General features: G+C 39.2%; 1 protein-coding gene across 1 annotated transcript in view; it reads right to left on the bottom strand.

The window, feature by feature from the left end:
• brinp2 (bone morphogenetic protein/retinoic acid inducible neural-specific 2) overlaps positions 1 to 19918 on the bottom strand; it is a 44626-nt gene that overhangs the window by 13440 nt on the left and 11268 nt on the right. The window contains exons 4-5 of the mRNA XM_030775265.1: positions 15180 to 15285; positions 11413 to 11649 (exon numbers count right to left, since the gene is read on the bottom strand). Coding sequence (XP_030631125.1) covers positions 11413 to 11649; positions 15180 to 15285 — 343 coding nt within the window. The remainder of the gene's footprint in view (positions 1 to 11412; positions 11650 to 15179; positions 15286 to 19918) is intronic.

Raw genomic sequence — 19918 nt, 5'->3', positions numbered from 1 at the left:
GTCTTCTCTGTTTTTCCAGGTTGTTGAAGACAGATAAGAGAAATCACCTCAAACTTTCCACTGAGGTGAAGAGGTGAACTGAAAAAAGCTTATTGTCACCCAGGCTTGATTGGTATCCATTAAACCATATGATTTCATTTCCCTTCCCAGTGGTTCAGGAGTGTAATTTCTCCAACATGAGGAACATCCCTCAAGGACTGTTGAAGTAAGAAAGAATGATTGAGTCACCTGATATATAAATATATATATATATATATATATATATATACACACACACACACACACACACACATATATATATGTATGTATATATCACGTATATAGCCAAACATTGGTTCATTTCAAGAACTTCAGTAAACTGATTGCAAAGGATCTATCACAGCAAATGTTTGCGTTTACATGTTTATCTGTCGCTGATTTTATTTGCTCTTTGGATTTTTGCCAGAGTGTAGAGCGAGTAATACCACCAGCAGAGGATCCTATACAGCATGTGGGAGGCCCGCGAGCTTAAAATCAAACTAAGCCACACCCGGGCTGCTGGACGTGCCTCCCAACACTAAGCCAAGGAGACAGCTTTACAGAGGAGATGTGCAATGTAGAAAGAAGTTAAAACACTTTAAACCTTTATACCCTCCTCTGTGTTCACAGGGAATGCTCATTTTCATTTACTAGCTCATAAACTGGACAAGCTAGCAGCACATGCTCAGCGACGGTGTTTGATCTCGCAATGCAGTCTGCTTAGTTTACAAAAACATGTTTATGGAAATCATATACCACCATTTAGAGGTTTTTTTACTGAGCAAACCAGAAATGGACTCGACTAAAGTTGACGTGTAGTGGTTTCTATCTTTACGTAAAGAAGAATAGGCATCATGCTGACCATGTGGTCTCCTAATATGGAGATGCTATCTGTTACTGTATTATCTACCCTGGGAGCTTTTCAAAGGGGATTTTCATTTACATCCTTCTGTCACCTCATTCAAAATTGGCAACAATGTTCCAACTCATTAGTGAGTTCCAGCAAAATTCAACCAAAGCTCTTCCCCTAATCCAAAGGGATTTCAACCATTGTACTCTTTTGCCAAAATGTCTGCAATTTTGGCAGCTTGTCCACAGCCTCACTAGAAATGATAAGACAACTGCCTTTTTTTTTTTTTTCCATTCACGGATTAAGTAGAAATACAAATCTGTGGCACCCCACTGTTGGGGGAATCTGACCATTACTTCATGCAGATGATTGCAAACTATTCCCTGCTTGTGCGTCAGAAGTCCAGCGCAACATTTACCACCAGGTGCCACGGGTCAAATGCACGGTCGTTTTCAACTTCAGTCCACATATTGGAAATTATTACTGAAACAGATGATGATGATGATGTCAGTGTACTAAGCTGCGTGGCTGACTCTATTCATTTCTGCCTTGTTAACGACATACTGCAGCAGTTAGCCGGTAGTTAGAATTTTTCCTGTTCTTTTTTAATACCAAATGTTCTTTAGGGGTTCCAGAAACTGCACAGATAGAAGTAAAAAAGGATAATGAGAATGGGAAAATGTAAAAAGTTAGAACAGCAGTGAACAGCAATGCAGCATGAATGAGTATGCAGGCTGTTATAGGTTTTGACCCCTGTATCTCTGGAACATAATGTCTTTGGGGCTGGGATGCGATGGGGTGGGGGTGGGGGTGGGGGTGAGGATGGTGTGGGTTTATGCTGATGAAGCAAACCTGTCATTTGCAAGATCTGGGAGGTGCAACTTCACTGGACCGTCAGCCGGTATGTTCTATTATGTCCACCTGCAGAGGATGGCGACATCTGTGCACCAGTTTTACACTCTATCAATGAAGTCTGTTGCCAGCAGAGGCATATTACTAATACTAATAGGGCCTGAGGTTCAGATGGTGTAAAGGCAAGAATACGGTCTGATGAAGCCTGTGATGTGTTGTGCTTAATGTCCCTGCCCTCATGCTTTCACAAGGTAAAATTTCTTGTAAAAAGCGACAGCTCCCAAATGGACCCAGTTTTCAACTGAATTGAACTGAAAGATTTTCAAATGAATTTTGACAAATTGCCACAGTCTACTGACATTTTGAAATGTTTAGAGAGATTTTGAGTTCTAACTAGGCTAGATCACACATCTCAGGAGCTCCTACAATTTGTTTTTAGATGCAAAAGCTGAATTCGATGGTACCTCGTTATAAATATTGAATAGTAAATATGCTCATTTGAAGACTCCCAGCAGGTCTGTCAAATGAATGGTTTTTTTTTTGGTAAATATTATTATTTGATTTATCACTTCTAATGTGCTTCAGCCACATCTTTGAGCCACAACCCCCCCCCCCTCCAAAAATCAACCAAACAACAACAACAAAAAAAATATATCAACAACATGTCAATATAAATTTGAATAGAATCATTATGGCTTGGACAGTGGATTATCTCGCAGCTAGACCCCAATTTGTAAAGGTCAACCAGAACATCTCAGGGACCATTTTTACAAACACTGCAGCGCCCCTAAGGAACTGTCTTATCTCCTTTTCCATTTACACAGTATAAAGCTGATTGGAGGCACAGTAGGACATCCTGTCATCTGGAGTAATTCTCTGATGATTCTGCAGTTGTGGGCTGCATTAACAATGCAGATGATGAGGCAAACTGACAAGCCACGGAGCGTTTTGTTTCCTGGTGCGATAACTTCCTGGATCTCAATATCAGCAAAACAAAGGAGCTCTTTATTGATTTTGAAAAAAAAAAAAAAAAGAGAAAGAAGCAGCTGCCAGGCCATCTTAATTAAAGGACATCATATTTAAACGTTAGCCACTTACAATTACTTAGGGGTTTATGTTGACAATAAGGTTGATTAGAAGCTAAACGCTAGTGCATTATTTAGCTCAGGCAAAATTGTTTTCCCTTATGAAACCTAAGCCTTTCCAAGTGTCTAGTAACTTTCTCATTAGGCTGTATTTGTGTGTGGGTTTTTTTTGTTTTTTTTTTGAGTGTTTCACAAATAGAATCTTTAAGCAACTCATCAAAAGGCAAGTTCGGTCACAGATATATCACTCGACTGAGCAGGGGTGAATGCAGAACAGTGTGCTATGAAACAACAAAACAAAAAAACTACACTCTCGATCGAGAGTTGTAGACATTGGCTCCACAGCATCACATCAATTGTTCTCTTTACCTATGACAACTATTTTTAAAAATCTCAAGAATTCTTTCAATAATAGATTTCTTTTGCTACAGTGTGAAGGTGAATAATGTAGGCATTCTTTTTTTTTTTAGCCCTTTTTGAGTTGGGTTTTCGCATGTATATTTTGGATTTACTGGAATCACTGTACTCTTTTGCGATATGAGACTGAAACACTATTGTGCGTTGTTTTGAAACGCTCTTGTCTCTATTCTGTATATTCTCTTGTGCCGGTTTGCCTTTGCTTTGAGACAATATGAATTTCCCTTTGGGTGATAAATATATTCAGTCCAATTCAACTCAGGTCTGAAACCCAGGATATTGTCTCTGACTGTGTGTCAATCACACATTTCTCTATCTGACGGCAGTTGAAGATGACACTTCACTGATGGTTTGGTATCCCTAAGGTATCACGCGATAGCCCATTAAAAAAAAAAAAAGGTATCATATTGCTAAAGAGCAGAAATGAATTCCTGCTCTAAAATTAGGTCAGGAGAGGACTGTAGAAGGGATTCAGTTTTCATACTTCCCTAGAAGAGAAATTGTTTGCCTGTAAATGCAAAGTTTAGTCTTTATTTATCAATCAATACGTATATATTATTCAAGAGGGAACAGGCGAGGAACACTCGGATACCTCCTGTGTGCGATCCTATGGTGAAGCACAAGCAATTATATGTAATACTTCACTGGCAATGAAAAGCTTGTAGCGAACCATAAATCTTTACTTTCACAGCGTGGAATGAGAAGAAGTCTCAAGCCCTCCTCGCCAAGAAGAGTGATTATAGCCTCGGGCGACAGATGTGGTGAATGTTTGTGAGGCTTACTTTTGTACTGTAAACTTCTATTGAAGCGTTGCTGCATTTGGAAACCATGCTCTGGAAGCAAGATGTAAGAGAAGGATCTGAAGGTTTTTTTTTTTTCTAATAGGCAAAAACCCGGGTCATAGCTACATCTTCTGACCCTGGTTCTGATGATATTTGTGCTTTTGGAAGAAAACAGAAAGCATCCATATTTTGGATGGAACTGATGGTGTCATTATTATTCTTCGTCAAACACAGTTCTTTCTTAGATTTGGGGTGAGCTAAAGAGGATGGCAGCTAAGATGTTTCTGGAATGTGTAGTAAGTGGGTTAACCACAGTTCTGCTCTCGCTGGAAAGAGTTCTATTCCAGTGGAAAGAGTTCTATTCCAGTGACACCCTGCTATCAGAGAGAGACATCTTCAGCTCTGCCAGCCAGTTCAACCCCAAAATCATGTTTAATGATCCACAACCACTACAGCCAGAACTGAATATGGCTTCTGCCTAATATTTTGACTCCTTATTTCTAACCACTCTTTGGAACAGATGTCATCTAATTACACTGGTATTAGATGATAACTCAGATTAGATTTTATATTGGTGCCCTTTGCAGACCCAAAGAACTCTGAGAGAGGTCCAGACCTTCTTCTGAGCAGTGGTTAATAGGATCAATTGTAAAATATATTTTTTGTTCAGTTTGTTCTGCAGCTCCATCAGAGAGGGACCTTTCAAGTATTTACCGAGACCAAATATTGAGTTAGCGGCAGTTTTAGTGCAGTTTAACAGCGAACTGATGTACTGCTCCATATTCACAAAGTACGCAATTCACAAACGGGGAAAAAAAATACTTTGTTTGTTCAAAAAAAACGTCAAACTCGATTGAGGAAAATCACTCAGTATTTCCCTTAATAACTTCAGCAGAGAAAAAGAACACTTTCTCAGAGGGTGGACAGCCAGTATTTGTTGTCTGCCTGATCAAATTTATAATAACTGCTGGGTTCAAAGCTGAGCCTGACCCGTTCATGTCTGTGGGTTCAGCTGCAATGACACTTGTCAGACTGCATGGGCAATATTTGACTGTTCTGTCACCGTTTTATTGGGCTCATCCCTATTGCCTCGCGGCGTCGGAAGCCCGGCAACTCTGATGACTTTCTCGGAGTGACACGCACAAGCCCTGCCGACGTGATAATGGAGTGTTGCGGATTACATGTGTTTGTCATTTGCAATTTGCACTTTGGTTCTCAACAATGCACGAGACTAAATCGTTTCATCTGATCAAGTAGTGCTTTTCAAAAGAGAGAAATATTGATGCGAATTGTGAGATGATGGAGTTGACAAATTGAGAGAGAAAAAAAAATCAATTAAAATATACAGTCCCAAGATATTTAGAACATTCGGTGTAACAAGTTGGCCATGACATAGACATAGATTCTGCTCCAAGTGCTGAGGATTTCCTTATTGCAATGGTGAAGCATAATTGAACAAACACATGACATACTATGGACTGACACTGTATTAAAGGACCTCAGTAGTAAAGCAATTTTTTTTTTATATCTATAAATAGAATGTTAACCACAATATCCTGCGCTAATGAGAGAAATGTGGAATATGTACAGTCTTTTCCTTTTTTCAAAATATCCTTGCAACCATAGCACACAGACATTCTTCCACGCTGTTGTTTTGTTTTTTGTTTTTTTCCCGAGAATGCTACGGTTCCTCTTTCCTGTTTCCTTTAACGTCTAATAATTGAATGAATCAGGACAGCTAAAATTAGGCTGGCTTACGCTCTTACCTCCAGCTATTCTCTACAACAACAAAAAGGATGCTGACAGTGTCAGTACCGCAGTTCACTACCGTGATGTGCTCTCTTCAAAAAAAACCCCTTTTATACTCCCCCCGTTCCTTTGTCCTGTTTGCGTGTGGTCCTTTTTGCCTTTATTTAAAGGTGTGTAAAAGAAAGACTCTTGAGGAATGTGACCTGAATATATATATATATATATATTTTTTTTGCAGGATTTTACAACCCTGGTTAAATTACCCCATGTGAATTTGTTATCTCTCCTCCTTGACAACAGCTCTCAGTCAGCCACATAAAAAGGTGTGCATCCACTGTCTTCCACATTTGTCCGTTTCAGGAAGGGACGCTTTGCTATCTATAGCATTGAGAGGGTGGAAAACTATAAAATAGAAAAACATTTAATGCTGTTTTCAAAGAAGACTATTATTCTCTCTTACAGAAACTTGTTTTCTTCCTTGTGCTATATCACATCAACCCACCATCATTTGAAATTCTCTTTCCAGCGCAACTTAGCAGGTTTAATCGGAGCAACACTTTCATGCCAAAAATAAACATGCCTCTTCAATAGTGCTGCATCAGTTTGTTGGGAATTCAAACGGTTAGCCTGAGAGCTGAATCATTTTCAAGGGATGTTCTGTATAAGGTGTATATTTGCGTGTTTCAAAGCTCCGATGCTATCATCTAATTTATTTATTATGGTTTGATATTGCATTCTTTGATAGGCTTTCTTTATGTGTCGCTTTACATGATGGAGGACGCAAGAATTTGACAGAAACTTTATGTTAGTCTGAATACTCATTGAGCCTGTGTGTGTGGGCGTGTATGTGTATGTGTGTGTGCATGTCTCTGTTTCTCTGTGTGTGTGAGCTCGAATGTTGCTCAACTATATGAAGACATCATTTCTAACTCAGTAGTGTGGAATGAAATGTTTTGCACAACACATCCAGGCACAGAGCAAACAACATCTGTTCTTGAAATGTTCAGTGTGTGCATGTGAGTGTATGTATGTTTGTTTGTGCATGCGTGTCTGGGTTGTACCTGGTGTGTCAGAGAGAGATTCAGAACAGGTGTTTTCCTGTCCTGTACCACACCTCCTGTAGGAAGGGAATGAATCTGTCGAGAGTGTGACTAAAATGCGTGTGTGTGTGTGTGTGCGTGCGTGCGTGCGTGTGTGGAGCCTGACAGAGTGACATGTCCTGGGCTCAGGACTCCCTGTCGGCCCGGGAATCTTCTGGGACTGAAGAACGCTTTAAGGGTCATCGCTCACAAGGACGTCCAGAGTTTCACTGGATGTGCCTGACAGCGTTTCACACACTTCTCCCAGGAACTCTATCACACTATTCAGTTCGCTTAGGTGTCCTTATCCGTATCTGTCTGCTTCTCTCTCTTCCCCTCTCTCTCTCTTTCTCTCTCTCTCTCTCTTTTACGCTTTCTTTATTTCCCTCTCTCTCTTCTACCAAAACATCTCTAAAAAAACTGAGTGCTGCAGCACTGAAATGCATGTCCCTCTTCTTTCACATCTCACAAACATGCTGGACTTAACTGGAATCCCTCACCCAACACTTATTTTTCATTTATTTATTTATTTACTTATTTATTAAGATGATAGTGAGCAACGTCTGATGGTGGGTCTGTGTAGACGCGAAATAGCCGCCAGCATTGAAGGGGAGATGCCTGTGCTGAATATGGAATCACAGGCCTCATCGACAGAGAGCGAGAGGCCCATCTCCCCCCTCAGACCTAACGTATTCTGCGCCGTAATAAAAACACTTTCTCCTCACCCGGTGGACGCAAACATCCAGAACCTACGTGGTGAAAAAAAAAGAAAAAGAAAAAAAGTTGTGTTGTCCTGTGTGACCTTCGGAATGCGTCAATAAAATGAAATAAAACACCGAAACGAGCAGAAATGATGTGGATTTGTACTGAGTCATAAACGTGATTAGATTCATGTTTGTTTAGATTTGTTTGTTTTTATCCTATGTTGATACCAACATGTCTTCAACTACGACTTCTCAGATATATCTAAGACAGAATACAGGAAAATAAAAGAAATAATATCACTGAAGTCTGTTCAAAGAGTGAGTGAGGATTCATCTATAAATAACTGGTTCTTAGACTCTTTTTTCTGATGTGGGAGACTCAAAGATCGCCATGACAATTAGTCTTGATGTGATAATTGATGATTGATCATTTACTCATTGATCTTAATGTCTTCCAAACTGCTACTGCACTCACATTGCTTAAATAAATGTCGTACCTCCAGTACTTGAATTTAAGACACATTAAAAAAATCTTTTATTACTGTCAACATTAGATCTGTTTATGTTTTCATATTCACTTCATGTAACATGGAAACATGCAATGATTGACTTGCTTATTCTGCCTTGTGTGTATCTGTTACTGAACATGCAGTCCTGAGATGTGTGTTGGGTTCCTCAGGGGTAAGCAGAGATTTTCGCAGGATTTGTGGAGGAGAGCTATCGTGTTTATGAGAAGAGAGCAGTTTTGTATAATCCCTGCTTAGATAAACCACAGCAAAAGCAGAGGAAATGCATTCGTTTTGCTTGCCTATCTCTTCTTAAGTGAATAGTTACTGAAATCTGGCCTAGCTTACGTATTTAAAAAGTTGGAAAAGACCATCATTCAGTCCTTGAAATAATATCTACCTTCCATGCCTGGCTAATCTATTTCTGATTTAGTCAATTAACTGGATAATTTAAACCGTGACTAAACTCATTAAGAACTCTGTTAACTTAATCATACACGGCTAAATTAGGAAATGTGTATATTAATTGTGTCATATTCTAATTATATTGACAAAGCATTCTTATTAGCATTCAAGTGATCATGTGTAATAGTTAGCGTATTGTTGTAATCATGTCTCACTGTAAACTGTAACTGTCCCCCCCCACCCCCCCAAAAAAAAAACCCACACACACAAAAAAAACAGAAAATAAAGCAGGTTTGCCATAAAACACTACAGTGATATAAAAAAAGAGAGTGAGACAGAGAGAGAGAGAGAGACAGAGAGAGAGAGTGAGATGGTTCGAGAGGAAATCTGCAGAGTGTAATCTGGTCTGCAAATGAGAAAACAACTCCGAGGTTAGGAGGTGGATGCCAGTTATTGAACCACAGAAATCAATTTATGAAAAAAAGAGGCTCTTCACTTGTTTTTTATAACAGTCTGTCACATTCAAATTGTAAAAGTGCCACATCTAAGCGTTCACACTGCGAGCTTTATCGTGTAATGAAACCGTAAACGGGCAGAGCATCAGTGGAAATTTCCACTGGCAGCCCATGATGTGGAGGGGAACTGGTGCCAGGACTATTTTGTTGGTGATGCCATGTATCAAAGAATTCCTTGTTACTTGGAGGCATGTTTTTAATTAACATAATGGAATAGTTGAGACAATTAAACGATTTTTCAGTGTATCCGGGGAGTGTTGGGGGGGCGGGGGAGGGAGGGTGGTAAACATTGCAGTCTTAATGTTGAGAGACTGCTTGACTTTTTAGGCTTGGATTTATGGCTCTGAACCGGATCAATCATAATGGTTTATAAAAGAAATTGCAAACATAATTCTGTGGCAAGATTAAAATAAGCTATCCATTAACTTGTCACGGAAATCGTTCGCGTCGTATAAACATGTTGCTTAGCACTTCGCCACACAGAGCTAGCAAAAAAAAAAGAAAGAAAAAAAAACATTTCTTTTGTAAACACCATAAAACTGTTCACAGCCAATGCTGTGCACATTTCGACACGTTGCTGAGCAATTTGCTCTCTGTATGAATATGTTGAAATTTTAAATGACTCGGTTTGGCATGCATTTAAATCCTTCAGCAAAATTAGACGCTCAAACATGAGACAAGACATGATTGCTGAAGCTTGGTTTTAAAGATCAACTGTCAACTGAAAAACTGAGGGTTTTTTTTCCTACCGACCAGCTTTATTAAATCATGTCCTGACTCGCCTCATATACCAAAAAGAAAAAGTAGTTTCCAAATCAGTGCCACTGTACCATCCAAGTGATAAAATCCGTAATGTCAAGTTGTATCAGTTTTCTGGGGGAAAAAAAAAAAAAAAAAAGTTTATGTATTAAGTATTTCTGGAAAGGTTTGAGCACTTATAATATCTGTATACCGGCCGCCTGTATAAGATTTAGTTTTTTAAGAATCTAGCTTGTCAGAAATCTATTTTTTTTTTTTCCCTCCTCCTCCATTTTCATGGCTCTGGCTGTGAACATCATCTGCTGGCTGTCTACCTCTTTGACAAAAAGAGGGGAGATTTCTTGGAGTTTGGGTAAATACAGTGCTGCAGCTAAGGCTTTGCTGTGGTCGGAGAGTTTCTTTTCCAGAGCCCGCCGCTTCACCTGCAGAAAGGCGATATACGCATTCTGATGAGTGCAGCGTCACATTTAAAGGGATTAGGCCTTCTTTCATTAATGCCCCATCACAGAGCAGGGTGGGCTTTTTTAAGTGCAGCCAAGACTTATCTCTATGAAAGGATCACTTCTTTTTTTTTTTTTTTTTTGGAGGGAGAACTGGGTTATGGAGAAACACGATGTGCCAGTGTTTCTTTCTTTTTTTTTCTCTCTCTCTCTCCCTCTCTCTCTCTCTCACTCTCTCTTTTTTTCTTTCCTTCTTTTGCTCAACCTCAGACTTTATCAAACAAATCTAATCTTGACACAACCAAAGCGGGGAAACTGGCTGAGCCCACTGACTGTTTTGCTTGGGTTTCTGCTCTGAGGGTCGAATCTTTAACAAGTCAGTTTCAACGCTCACCTTCATACACTGCTTTTCATTTTTATTGATGTACGTATTAAAGCTCTTTAAAAATATGCCCTTCAATAGATAAATACGACATCTTTTACATCCACCTGTCTTTGAAATGAATGCAAATTTCAGTCTTATTTGGACAACCGGCATTGAGTAGAAGATCATAATTTGTGTCGTGACTTGCTCAGCACCTGAATGCCTCGCTGGAAATGCCTCCTCAAGATTTCTTTTTTCTGCAATGCATTGTCACTTTCAATGCTCAAAGTAATTCGAGTGTACATAAATATATATATATATATATATATATATATATATATATATATATATATATATATGTTTTTTTTCTCTTTCTTTGCTATGCAAATTCAATTTGTAAAAGTCTCTCCAACTCCAACAACTGCTCTCATCTATTGTGGCGGATAGGGAAAGAATGAAGAATGCAAACAGGAAGTGTCAATGCGAGGACCATATCAATCATGTCAACCTCAAGAACTGCACTCAATCAATCAAAAACCCAGAGGAGTGCTTAAGACATACCTCACTGACTACTGGACAGATTCAAACGTTTAGTCACCGTTAAGTCATTCAATAAACCTCAGCTGAAATCAAATGAACATTATGACAAAAACACCAACAACATCTCTATTGATCTTCTTTACGTGCACGTGATGTGGAATGAAGAAAGGGTGTGCCTTTTTGGACAGATGAGAAATATTTACGGAGTGACAGTCGTTTAACGAATATTTCATTGAACTGAACATTCCATCTTAAGTATCCAGTATGCCATTTTGTTGGCTGAAAACTTTTGAGACGAAAAAAAAAAAAAAAGATGAGGCACTGTTTTAAACAGAATATATCCCTACCTGATTCCATGAACTCGTTGTTGAAGTTGGTCCAGGATTCCTTGCTCTTCTGGAGGCCGTCCTCCATGGCCTTGATGTCGCTGAATGGGCAGTTACAGTCTGGGAACTTTGGCGAACAGTTGCACCAGCAGTCATTGTTACGACACAGAAGCTCCCCCTCGGAATTACACGCCACGTAACTGAGGGCGGCCTCCACAAAGCGATTCCGCAAGAACTCCGGAAGAACATCCTGTAAACCTGGGTTTTTTGGACAAACAAGAAACAGAAAGCTGAAGTATGTTTGCTGTCATATCATATTCAGAGGCAAGAAGAAGCATACATCTGTTCAGGGACACCATATGGATGTAATTTGATGTGTTGCATGTGTTTTTTTTTGCTATGCAAAGTATGCTGTAGATTTAATAAGGTACAAGAGCGGATTAGAGTAACAGTGTAAGTTAAATGCATTATATGATTACGGGCTTTTTAACCGTAACACAAAGAGTATAATCCCATAACGAACAAATACAGTGCGCGTGTGTGTGTTATGCCAACGTTGGCTTAAAACAATAGGAACAGTTTTATACACACGAGATATGAGGTAGGCCCTGCAGAATCACGCAGCCAAGTATGATTATATTTACTGAAGGATAAAAATGATCCATCTTTCTTTCTCTCTCTTCTTTCCAAGTAATATGTTTTCTATTTTAAGTTCCTCTCTGTATCACGCAATCGAGCATCCATCTCCTCTTCCATTATCCTTCAGTCCACAGCAGAGATACAGAAGGGGAAAAGCCAGAAAAGCGTACAACCCAAAAAAAAATGGGTCAGTGCAGTAGGCTGCTGGGCCAGGATGGCTGGATCAGTTCTGGGAGTTATATTTGGGATGGAAGGCTGGCGTGTTAGTGCCGTAATTGGGTAATGGGACGAATAAAGACCAGCAATGAGAAAATCATTCACCCACGTACAACCACGAAGAACTAGAGAACTCGCTGCAGACAATCTGTGCAACAGGTTCAGAACTCAGAGATGCAGACAGAAGGTTTTCAAAGTATTGGATTCAGCCATTGACTGTTTTGGAGACTTGAGCATGGTATAACATGTTGATAAATGATTAAATGCGTGTAGGAAGATGATATTGGTTTATTCTGAAAACTGAAACCATATTTTTTTAAATCAGCCCATCCCTATGAATTGCTTATGAAGTCATTTGATAAGAAAATTCATCAAACCTCACGCTATATCTTGACCTCTTTAAACTAAATTCAGATTTCACACGCCGCGCGTGGGCGTAGAGCACCGGTTAATTATCTTATCTGAGAAAATGGTGCCACCCTGCTATACACCAGGTTTTGACATCTCTCAAGACAGAATCAATTCCTTTTGGTTTTTTTGTCGCGGTGAATTCTCGTTCCAATATGAATATTTATGATTTGCTTGGTTACGATTTTATACTTTGAATCGTGGAAGACAAGAGACGTAATTAGATGCAGTCTTCCTCTCCAGTCTTGGCTTCTGTTAGGTACAGTGCCAAAAGTGTAGGGTGTCTGACAAAAGAGACCGGCTTGGATGGCTTTCATTCCGGAGACAGCTAAATAACAGCTCTTTATCAACCTCCTCCTCAATCTCGGCCTCTTCGGGGATAGATAAAAGTAAAAAGAGCAACTTGTATTTTACTTCTGAGTTATTGCTGGCTTAAATAATATCCAAGGACAGAGGCTTCCCACGTTTCAGTTCATTTTTTTTTTCTGTGTGTGTGTGTGTGTGTGTGTCTGTATGAATGGCCAGAATTCCGCCCTCTCAGAATCAGGAAGGTATTTGCCAAATTATGTGTAGTGGAAAAAACTGGGTAAACAAATGGAGTGGAGGAAGTGCAAAGTCAAAAATACGACATGCAAACATGCATAAATATAGAATTCAATATGCATTTTTCACTTTTCTCTTTCTCGTTCTCCCTCTCTCTCTCTCTCTCTTTCTCTCTCTCTCTCTCTCACCCTGTCTCTCTGCCTCTCTCTCTGTCTCACTCTCTCTCTCTCACCCTGTCTCTCTGCCTCTCTCTCTGTCTCTCTCTCTCTCACACACACGCTTATAAGACAGAAAGAATGAAAATTCCACACAGTCCTAGAGGAAGCTGGTTATGGTAGTTACAGAGTCAGACGCACACAGAGGGGAAGAAGGGTTGCTTTAGGTGATAGCAATATTAAGTGGGTTGATGACTTAAATGTCAAACCTGAGTAAGACTGTGGATGTCGGCACAAGCAAAGTATATAATTAGTAACAGCCAGAAGACTAAAAACCTTAGGGCTTCTTTCTCTCCCTCTCTCTCTCCCCACCTCTCTCTCTCTCTCTTTCTTTTTTGTGCTCTACTTACCTCAGACTTGTGGTGACATTTCTGTCAGGACTATGTGAAGCAAATTAATGCCAGTTTAAATGCCTGTCATTCGACGACCCCCAAGTTCCGTTAAAAGTATGGAGAAATGCCGTCTTTATTGGACGGTTATTAGCTCCTGACATGTTTTAACCATGCTGGCCACAGCGACGTTGTTACTGGTTACCACATCGTGGCAGAGACCACACAGAGACAGGAGGAAGGAATGACGTTATTAAACCAGCACTCCCAAAATACATCAGCCCATGTTTCATCTCAACAAGACTCTTTTATTTTTATTTTTCGAGGAGGCAATGATGCTGAACGGTATTTTATGCGGGTTTATTCCGGATGAAACCGCAAAGTCATAAAGAGAAAAGAAAACTCCCTAAAAAAGGGTAATGAGAGGATCCAGATTCAAAGCCCGTAATGCATCCACTTCATCCTAATGACATGATCAGAATGGAATGAACAGCGATTTAATTTTCTTATCTACCACTGTGTTTTTAATTTAAGAGGAACCAATTGTAAAAACAAAAAAAAAAACCTTTGCAGGCGAATGGGACCATCTCTCACAGTGAGAGGGATGGATATAGTGGGGTTTTTTTTTTGAGTCAATACTTTTGAAGTATATAGGGTATAAATCTTAGAAGCATTCATCTGTGCTTATCAAAATCACGGGAGTAGAGGTATGGATCAGGGCTTATGATGTGGGCAGAGAGAACACAAAAGCATAGTGCATGCTCGGGGAATGGATGCACATTGTTCTCAACATCAAAAATGATGGGGATGTGAAATCAGTGCCATTCTGAACTGCTCCCTTTGAAGTTTCCCCTGCGCCGGGAGGAACTGTTTATCAAGGTGATTTTGGGGGGGGGGGGGGGGGGGGGGGGGGTTCTTATATTGTATATCTGCATACGTATCGGTTCAACGTTCAGATCAGTTTTTCCTTTTTTCTTCATACTTTTCACTTGCTTTTTTTTAAACTACTGTGTTGTAAATAATGTGAGTGTGTTGATGGAAAATACAACTAGTGATAGGGAAAAAAAAAAGTTTGTTAAATATCATAACTTAACTCTAGAGGTCTAGCCTTGCCTTGGAAACCTGTACAAACTAACTATATCTACACAGCTCTTATTTTCTATTTCACAAAATCACAGTTGTATTTTACATTACGAAACGTGTTTGGTATCGTAAACACGGATTACATAAAAACGCTCTCGTCATTCCGTGTCTGTTTGATTTCTACTGTATATGATAATATTTACATTCACAAAATGCCCCATAAGAGTCTGCATTCACTTCATGTGGTCTATTTTCATCCTACACCAGATTCTCACTGTGCAACAGCACAGTCTAATGAGAGCAGAGCTCCTGTAGAAATGTTCTCTGTGTAAACATAAGCAGAGCCTTGACGTACCTTTGAGATGGATTTTATTCTCAGGGCTGTGCACTAAAACGGAGCTCACGGAATCCAGACTGTCATAGTTGCTGCATCCAAGAGGCCCTGTTCTGGTCTCTGTTACCTAGGAAACAAGGAGATATTTTAATGCCTTATTACCGGTGAAATCATGCACCTGTTTGTTCCTCTTGACGAGGACTATAGCACTGAGCATATGCTGTTGTCTAAAGCAAAAACCACACAGCCTTTGCAGTTGGCTCGAGTCAATACTGAAATGTCACCAGAGCTCAGCTCAGCTTCCGAATTCTCTGTTTCGCAAGGACACATGTCAAATGGAAACTTAAGCCTCAGAAATTTCAGTACTCACTGCCAATTTAATAACGCTTATAGCTTAACAGGAATATTAATTTTTCAGTCAAAAGCTGAGTGATTTTTGAATTTGGTAACAGCTAGAAATATTCCTGTCAGTGTACATCACTATGGAAAAATGATAACTTCAGTGTTTAGGACTATCGCTGATAAAGAAATGAACAGAGGAGGATAAAAAAGATCACTGTTAAATGTTTATGAAAGTATATTATCAGACATCATTCATCTTCACCTAAATGCATGTGACTTTTAGACATTAAGCAGTTAGTGTGACCAGAAACCACAAAGAGACTCTTTGGCTAGAGAACATGTTTTACTAAAGTAAAAAAAAAAAAAAGAAGCTGTTGTCTTTTTATAAGCATGTTTTTTTTTGTCAAAGCAAAATTGATTTACATCACTAAGTAAATCAACATTTTTCAAATTACAACTGAGTGAAAGACGCGGGCAAACCTAATCAAAACCATTAAGCATCGGTTGCAGTTCTTAGTACTATATTCAAGACACTTAAAACATACTGCTTCTAGTGACAGATCAAACTACTAGAATATTTACCCTTTGAAAAATTCTTTTGAAGTTGTATGCCTTTGCTGGAGTGCTTTGTACATGCACAAACAACATTTATTTTTAGTTTGTTGGCAGTCAGATTCAGTTAAAAAGTATTGTAGGCTCTGTGTTCTTTCTCTCTTTCCATCTAGATACAAACATGTTTTTTTTGTTTGTTTGTTTGTTTGTTTTTTGCTGAGTATTCTTCTCTTTAGCTCTACCTCTTTTAGCTCTTGAGTTTCCATAAGTACCTCTCTTATCGCTCACCATGGGCAGTGTAGCAGCGGAGGTCTGAACACTCACTCAATGTAACCTTCAGTCGTTGGTTTGTTTTTTCTTTTCAAATCGGTGCTATTTGGTAAAAGAATTTGAGGTCTAAAGTGTTGTGAGCTGGTTAGATGATACCTTTGCATCGCAGAGGACCAAAAACCTTAAAAGGCTGTCGGTCTTGTTGGTTTTTAAGGTGATGTTTAAACGAACAATACTCAGTTTATCTTTCTCATAAATCATAAGACACATCTGTATCCAGGTTTGTTGTTTTGAACAACAACAACAACAACAACAACCACAACAACAACATTACCTAACCCAAAAACAGCACCAAGCCAAACAAGGTTTTTCTCATTGCACAAGGTGACATCAACCTGATGGTGTTTATGACTGCTGACTGTATGTTGCTAATAAAAATGCAATGTGCCTTCGTACTAAAGTAATAGTATTATGAGACACAACAGACAGTTCTCTTTTTATTGCCCTTTTCTTTCCACAACAAACATTATCTCTGAAAAACAAATGTGACAATGCATTTTATTTCTTTTTTTTTCATCATTATTTCTTTTCTCCATAAAGCTAGAGGGTTAACATAAAGCCTAGAGTTATATACTTAGACAGTCTGCGGATACCCTATTCTCTCATGGGTGATTAGCTGAGCTGGCGGTGAATTGAGTCGCAGGTGGAATGCATATTGAAGAGACTCATTTATCAAAACTGTAGCCATTTTCCCTGCTTGAAGCAACTTTGGCTAAGTAACGTTGAGTGTTTACTGAAAAGCACGAATACAGATGTTTTGGAGTCTGTGGCCTGTGGCAGGATTTCAAATGTAGCTTCGTAGTGCTTCAGTGGAGCTGACAGTTGTCGTTATTTAGACCGCGCTGTCAGTTATCTCGACCAGTGTCAGTCAGCTGGCGCTGCTTCCAGACTGACGAGGTGAGGAATACCTCTGGCTCTCTCTGCTAAATGCTAATGCTGCCTCCGTATTGAGTCGCCGATTACTTCAACCCCGCAGCGACATGGGGACGTATTTTCTATGACTATCATCCCTATGGGACTGCAGTCATCATAACTGAATATTTCTGTACGTTTACCCTAAAATTCAGCGAACCGAGAGAAAAATACAATAGATGCGGTGCATTTGATATGTCAGTATGCACTTACAATATACTCAAAAGCATTCTCAAAGCCTAGCCAACCCAACACGGTTTAAGATATTACATCTCTTCGGTGTTTCACACCACGGCATTGATGGTATCTTAAAACCCCTTGTCCTAGGCAGAGGTGACCGTTAATAGTGTGTCATCATGACAAATGGGTGTAATTGATAGTCCTTCATGGTTTCATGTTAAAGTATTGCTGTGCCACAGCTTAGTAGAGACGCAACATACCTGTGTCATGTGGATAAGGATGTATAACTTTGGGCTGAATCATGCGATATGCCTCCAACATCCTTTCCATTATCGCAGTAGAACACATTGTGTACATCTGATTTGCCCAGAATGGTAAACCTTAACATTCTCATAAAAGTTTGAAAGCTATTATGGATGGTTCTGCCTTAAGGGTTTTTGCCTTGGTATATAGTATGTGCCTTCCTTTGGAGCTTCATTTTATCAAAAAAAAATAAATAAAAAATAATATATATATATATATATATATATATATATATATATATATATATATATATAAAATTTATTCGGAGGATCGTTCGATTTGTTTTTAAGACTGTGGCGAGGACTTGCCCTCTGGGACTGAAAGCTTTGACTAGCCTTAGAAGAACAAACAAATGCGTAACAGAAAACTGCAGTAAAATCTGTGTGAAAGGTTTGATTACAATTCCAAAAATACTGATGATTTTGGGCAACCTTTTCAGCTTCTGTATTTCTCTAACAAAAGCAATCTTGTGTTAAACTTCTTCAACCGTGGATATGCGAGTTATTGGTCATAACATTAAAAATTTGACTCTGTATAAATGACTATCTCACAAATTCATAATTCACTCAAAACATTAGAAATAACACAAGGTTACATGAGTATGTGTGTGTAACCTTGGGTGTTTAAAAAAAAACGTGCATGTGCATAGCCCGGCATGCAAGTCTTTGTATCAGAGTTTACCACAGAGGAGTTCATTTTGTTGCATGAAAAATACAGCCACTTGCCAAAGTCTCCAGGAAGAGTTGGCTATATTTGCCTGTAAGTGTTCTCTGATTACACTCAAGGGCTGTGACATCACTAAAAGCTGATCCTCATTCTGCTGAGTTGTGCTCCCATTTGGAACGTAATTGATCGCTTGTTATGAGCATATTGATGAGTCTGTTATGAACCAATTTTTGCATTGGTGCCCAGTTCATCAGTGTTGCTTGTAGGCTAAGTAAAACAGTCTGAGAGAGAGAGAGAGAGACAGAGAGAGAGAGAGAGAGAGAGAGAGAGAAGACGTGGTGGTCCTGTAACGTCTCATTACCTCCATCCTAATAGACACCTGGCAGGTGTGGCGGAGCTGCTGGAAACACTTGTGACAGCTCCATCACAAAGCTCTGTCACAAAGCCATAAACACATGACGGAGTCAGCTTATAACAGACAGCTCTCAGTGGTTGCCATGGTAAAAGCTTATTATGTATGCATACAAGAGTGATACCACTCCTTTTACAACCACCAAATGGTTGTGGTTATACGATATTGGGTTAAACCTATAAATTAGCATAATGTGGTAATAGCTGTATCCGTATCATGAGGTAAAATTGATGACGCGGTGGATTCTTAATGTCCTCGTTGAAGTTCTGTGCATCGAGAGCATATGTTCGTTGTTTGTTGCTCATGCAGTTTAAGATAACGATTCTCTGTTAATTCTGCTGCCATGCAGTTTGATGGAAGTTGCTAGCAAGTGTGAGCAGCTCAACTTCCTTGCAGATGCTGTTTAGGAGACCTGAGAAGAAGCGATGTCTAATGACATGCATGGTACTGCCCAGAGGGGAAGCCATTATCCTCCGACAGAGTCAAAGCCCCCCGCATTAATTTTAACCTCTTAAACGTTCACCCCCTTTTTTTTATAGTAAGCTACACACATCTGCATTGCATATACTGAAAGACTCATTTGAATAAGCCCAAGAAAAAAAAGTATTTATTGTTTTAAGTATGATCACAGGGCATGGATTTATTTTTGAGCTGTTGTCCAACAGTGAGATTGTCTTGTAATGCTTGGTTGACTCATAATGACTGTGGAATTGAGAGTTTAAGGATTTGCGATATTTGAAAATATGTTTTTAAGATGATAGTAACAAAATTACTTGCAATGTAATTATATATTTTTTTCCAAATTCTAATATATTTTACATAGTTAAAAAAGTATTTTCCTCATGTTTTACATTTTACTCAAGCACAATTTGTCTTACACATATAAACACACAGCATGCAGAAGTAGATCAGTCCTTTACTGATTAATCTTACAGACTAGTAGTCATTTTGATATTTTGATAACACCTTTGATTACCCGTGGAGTACCTCAAGGGCCAATTTTAGGGCCAATTTTAGGGCCAATTCTTCATCAACGAGCTTCATTTCAAACATATCATATGCA

Source organism: Chanos chanos, chromosome 5 (assembly GCF_902362185.1).
Source record: "Chanos chanos chromosome 5, fChaCha1.1, whole genome shotgun sequence".
Classification (NCBI taxonomy): Eukaryota; Metazoa; Chordata; class Actinopteri; order Gonorynchiformes; family Chanidae; genus Chanos; species Chanos chanos.
Note: the sequence above shows the minus strand (reverse complement) of the source record. Positions and strands in the feature narration are given on the sequence as shown.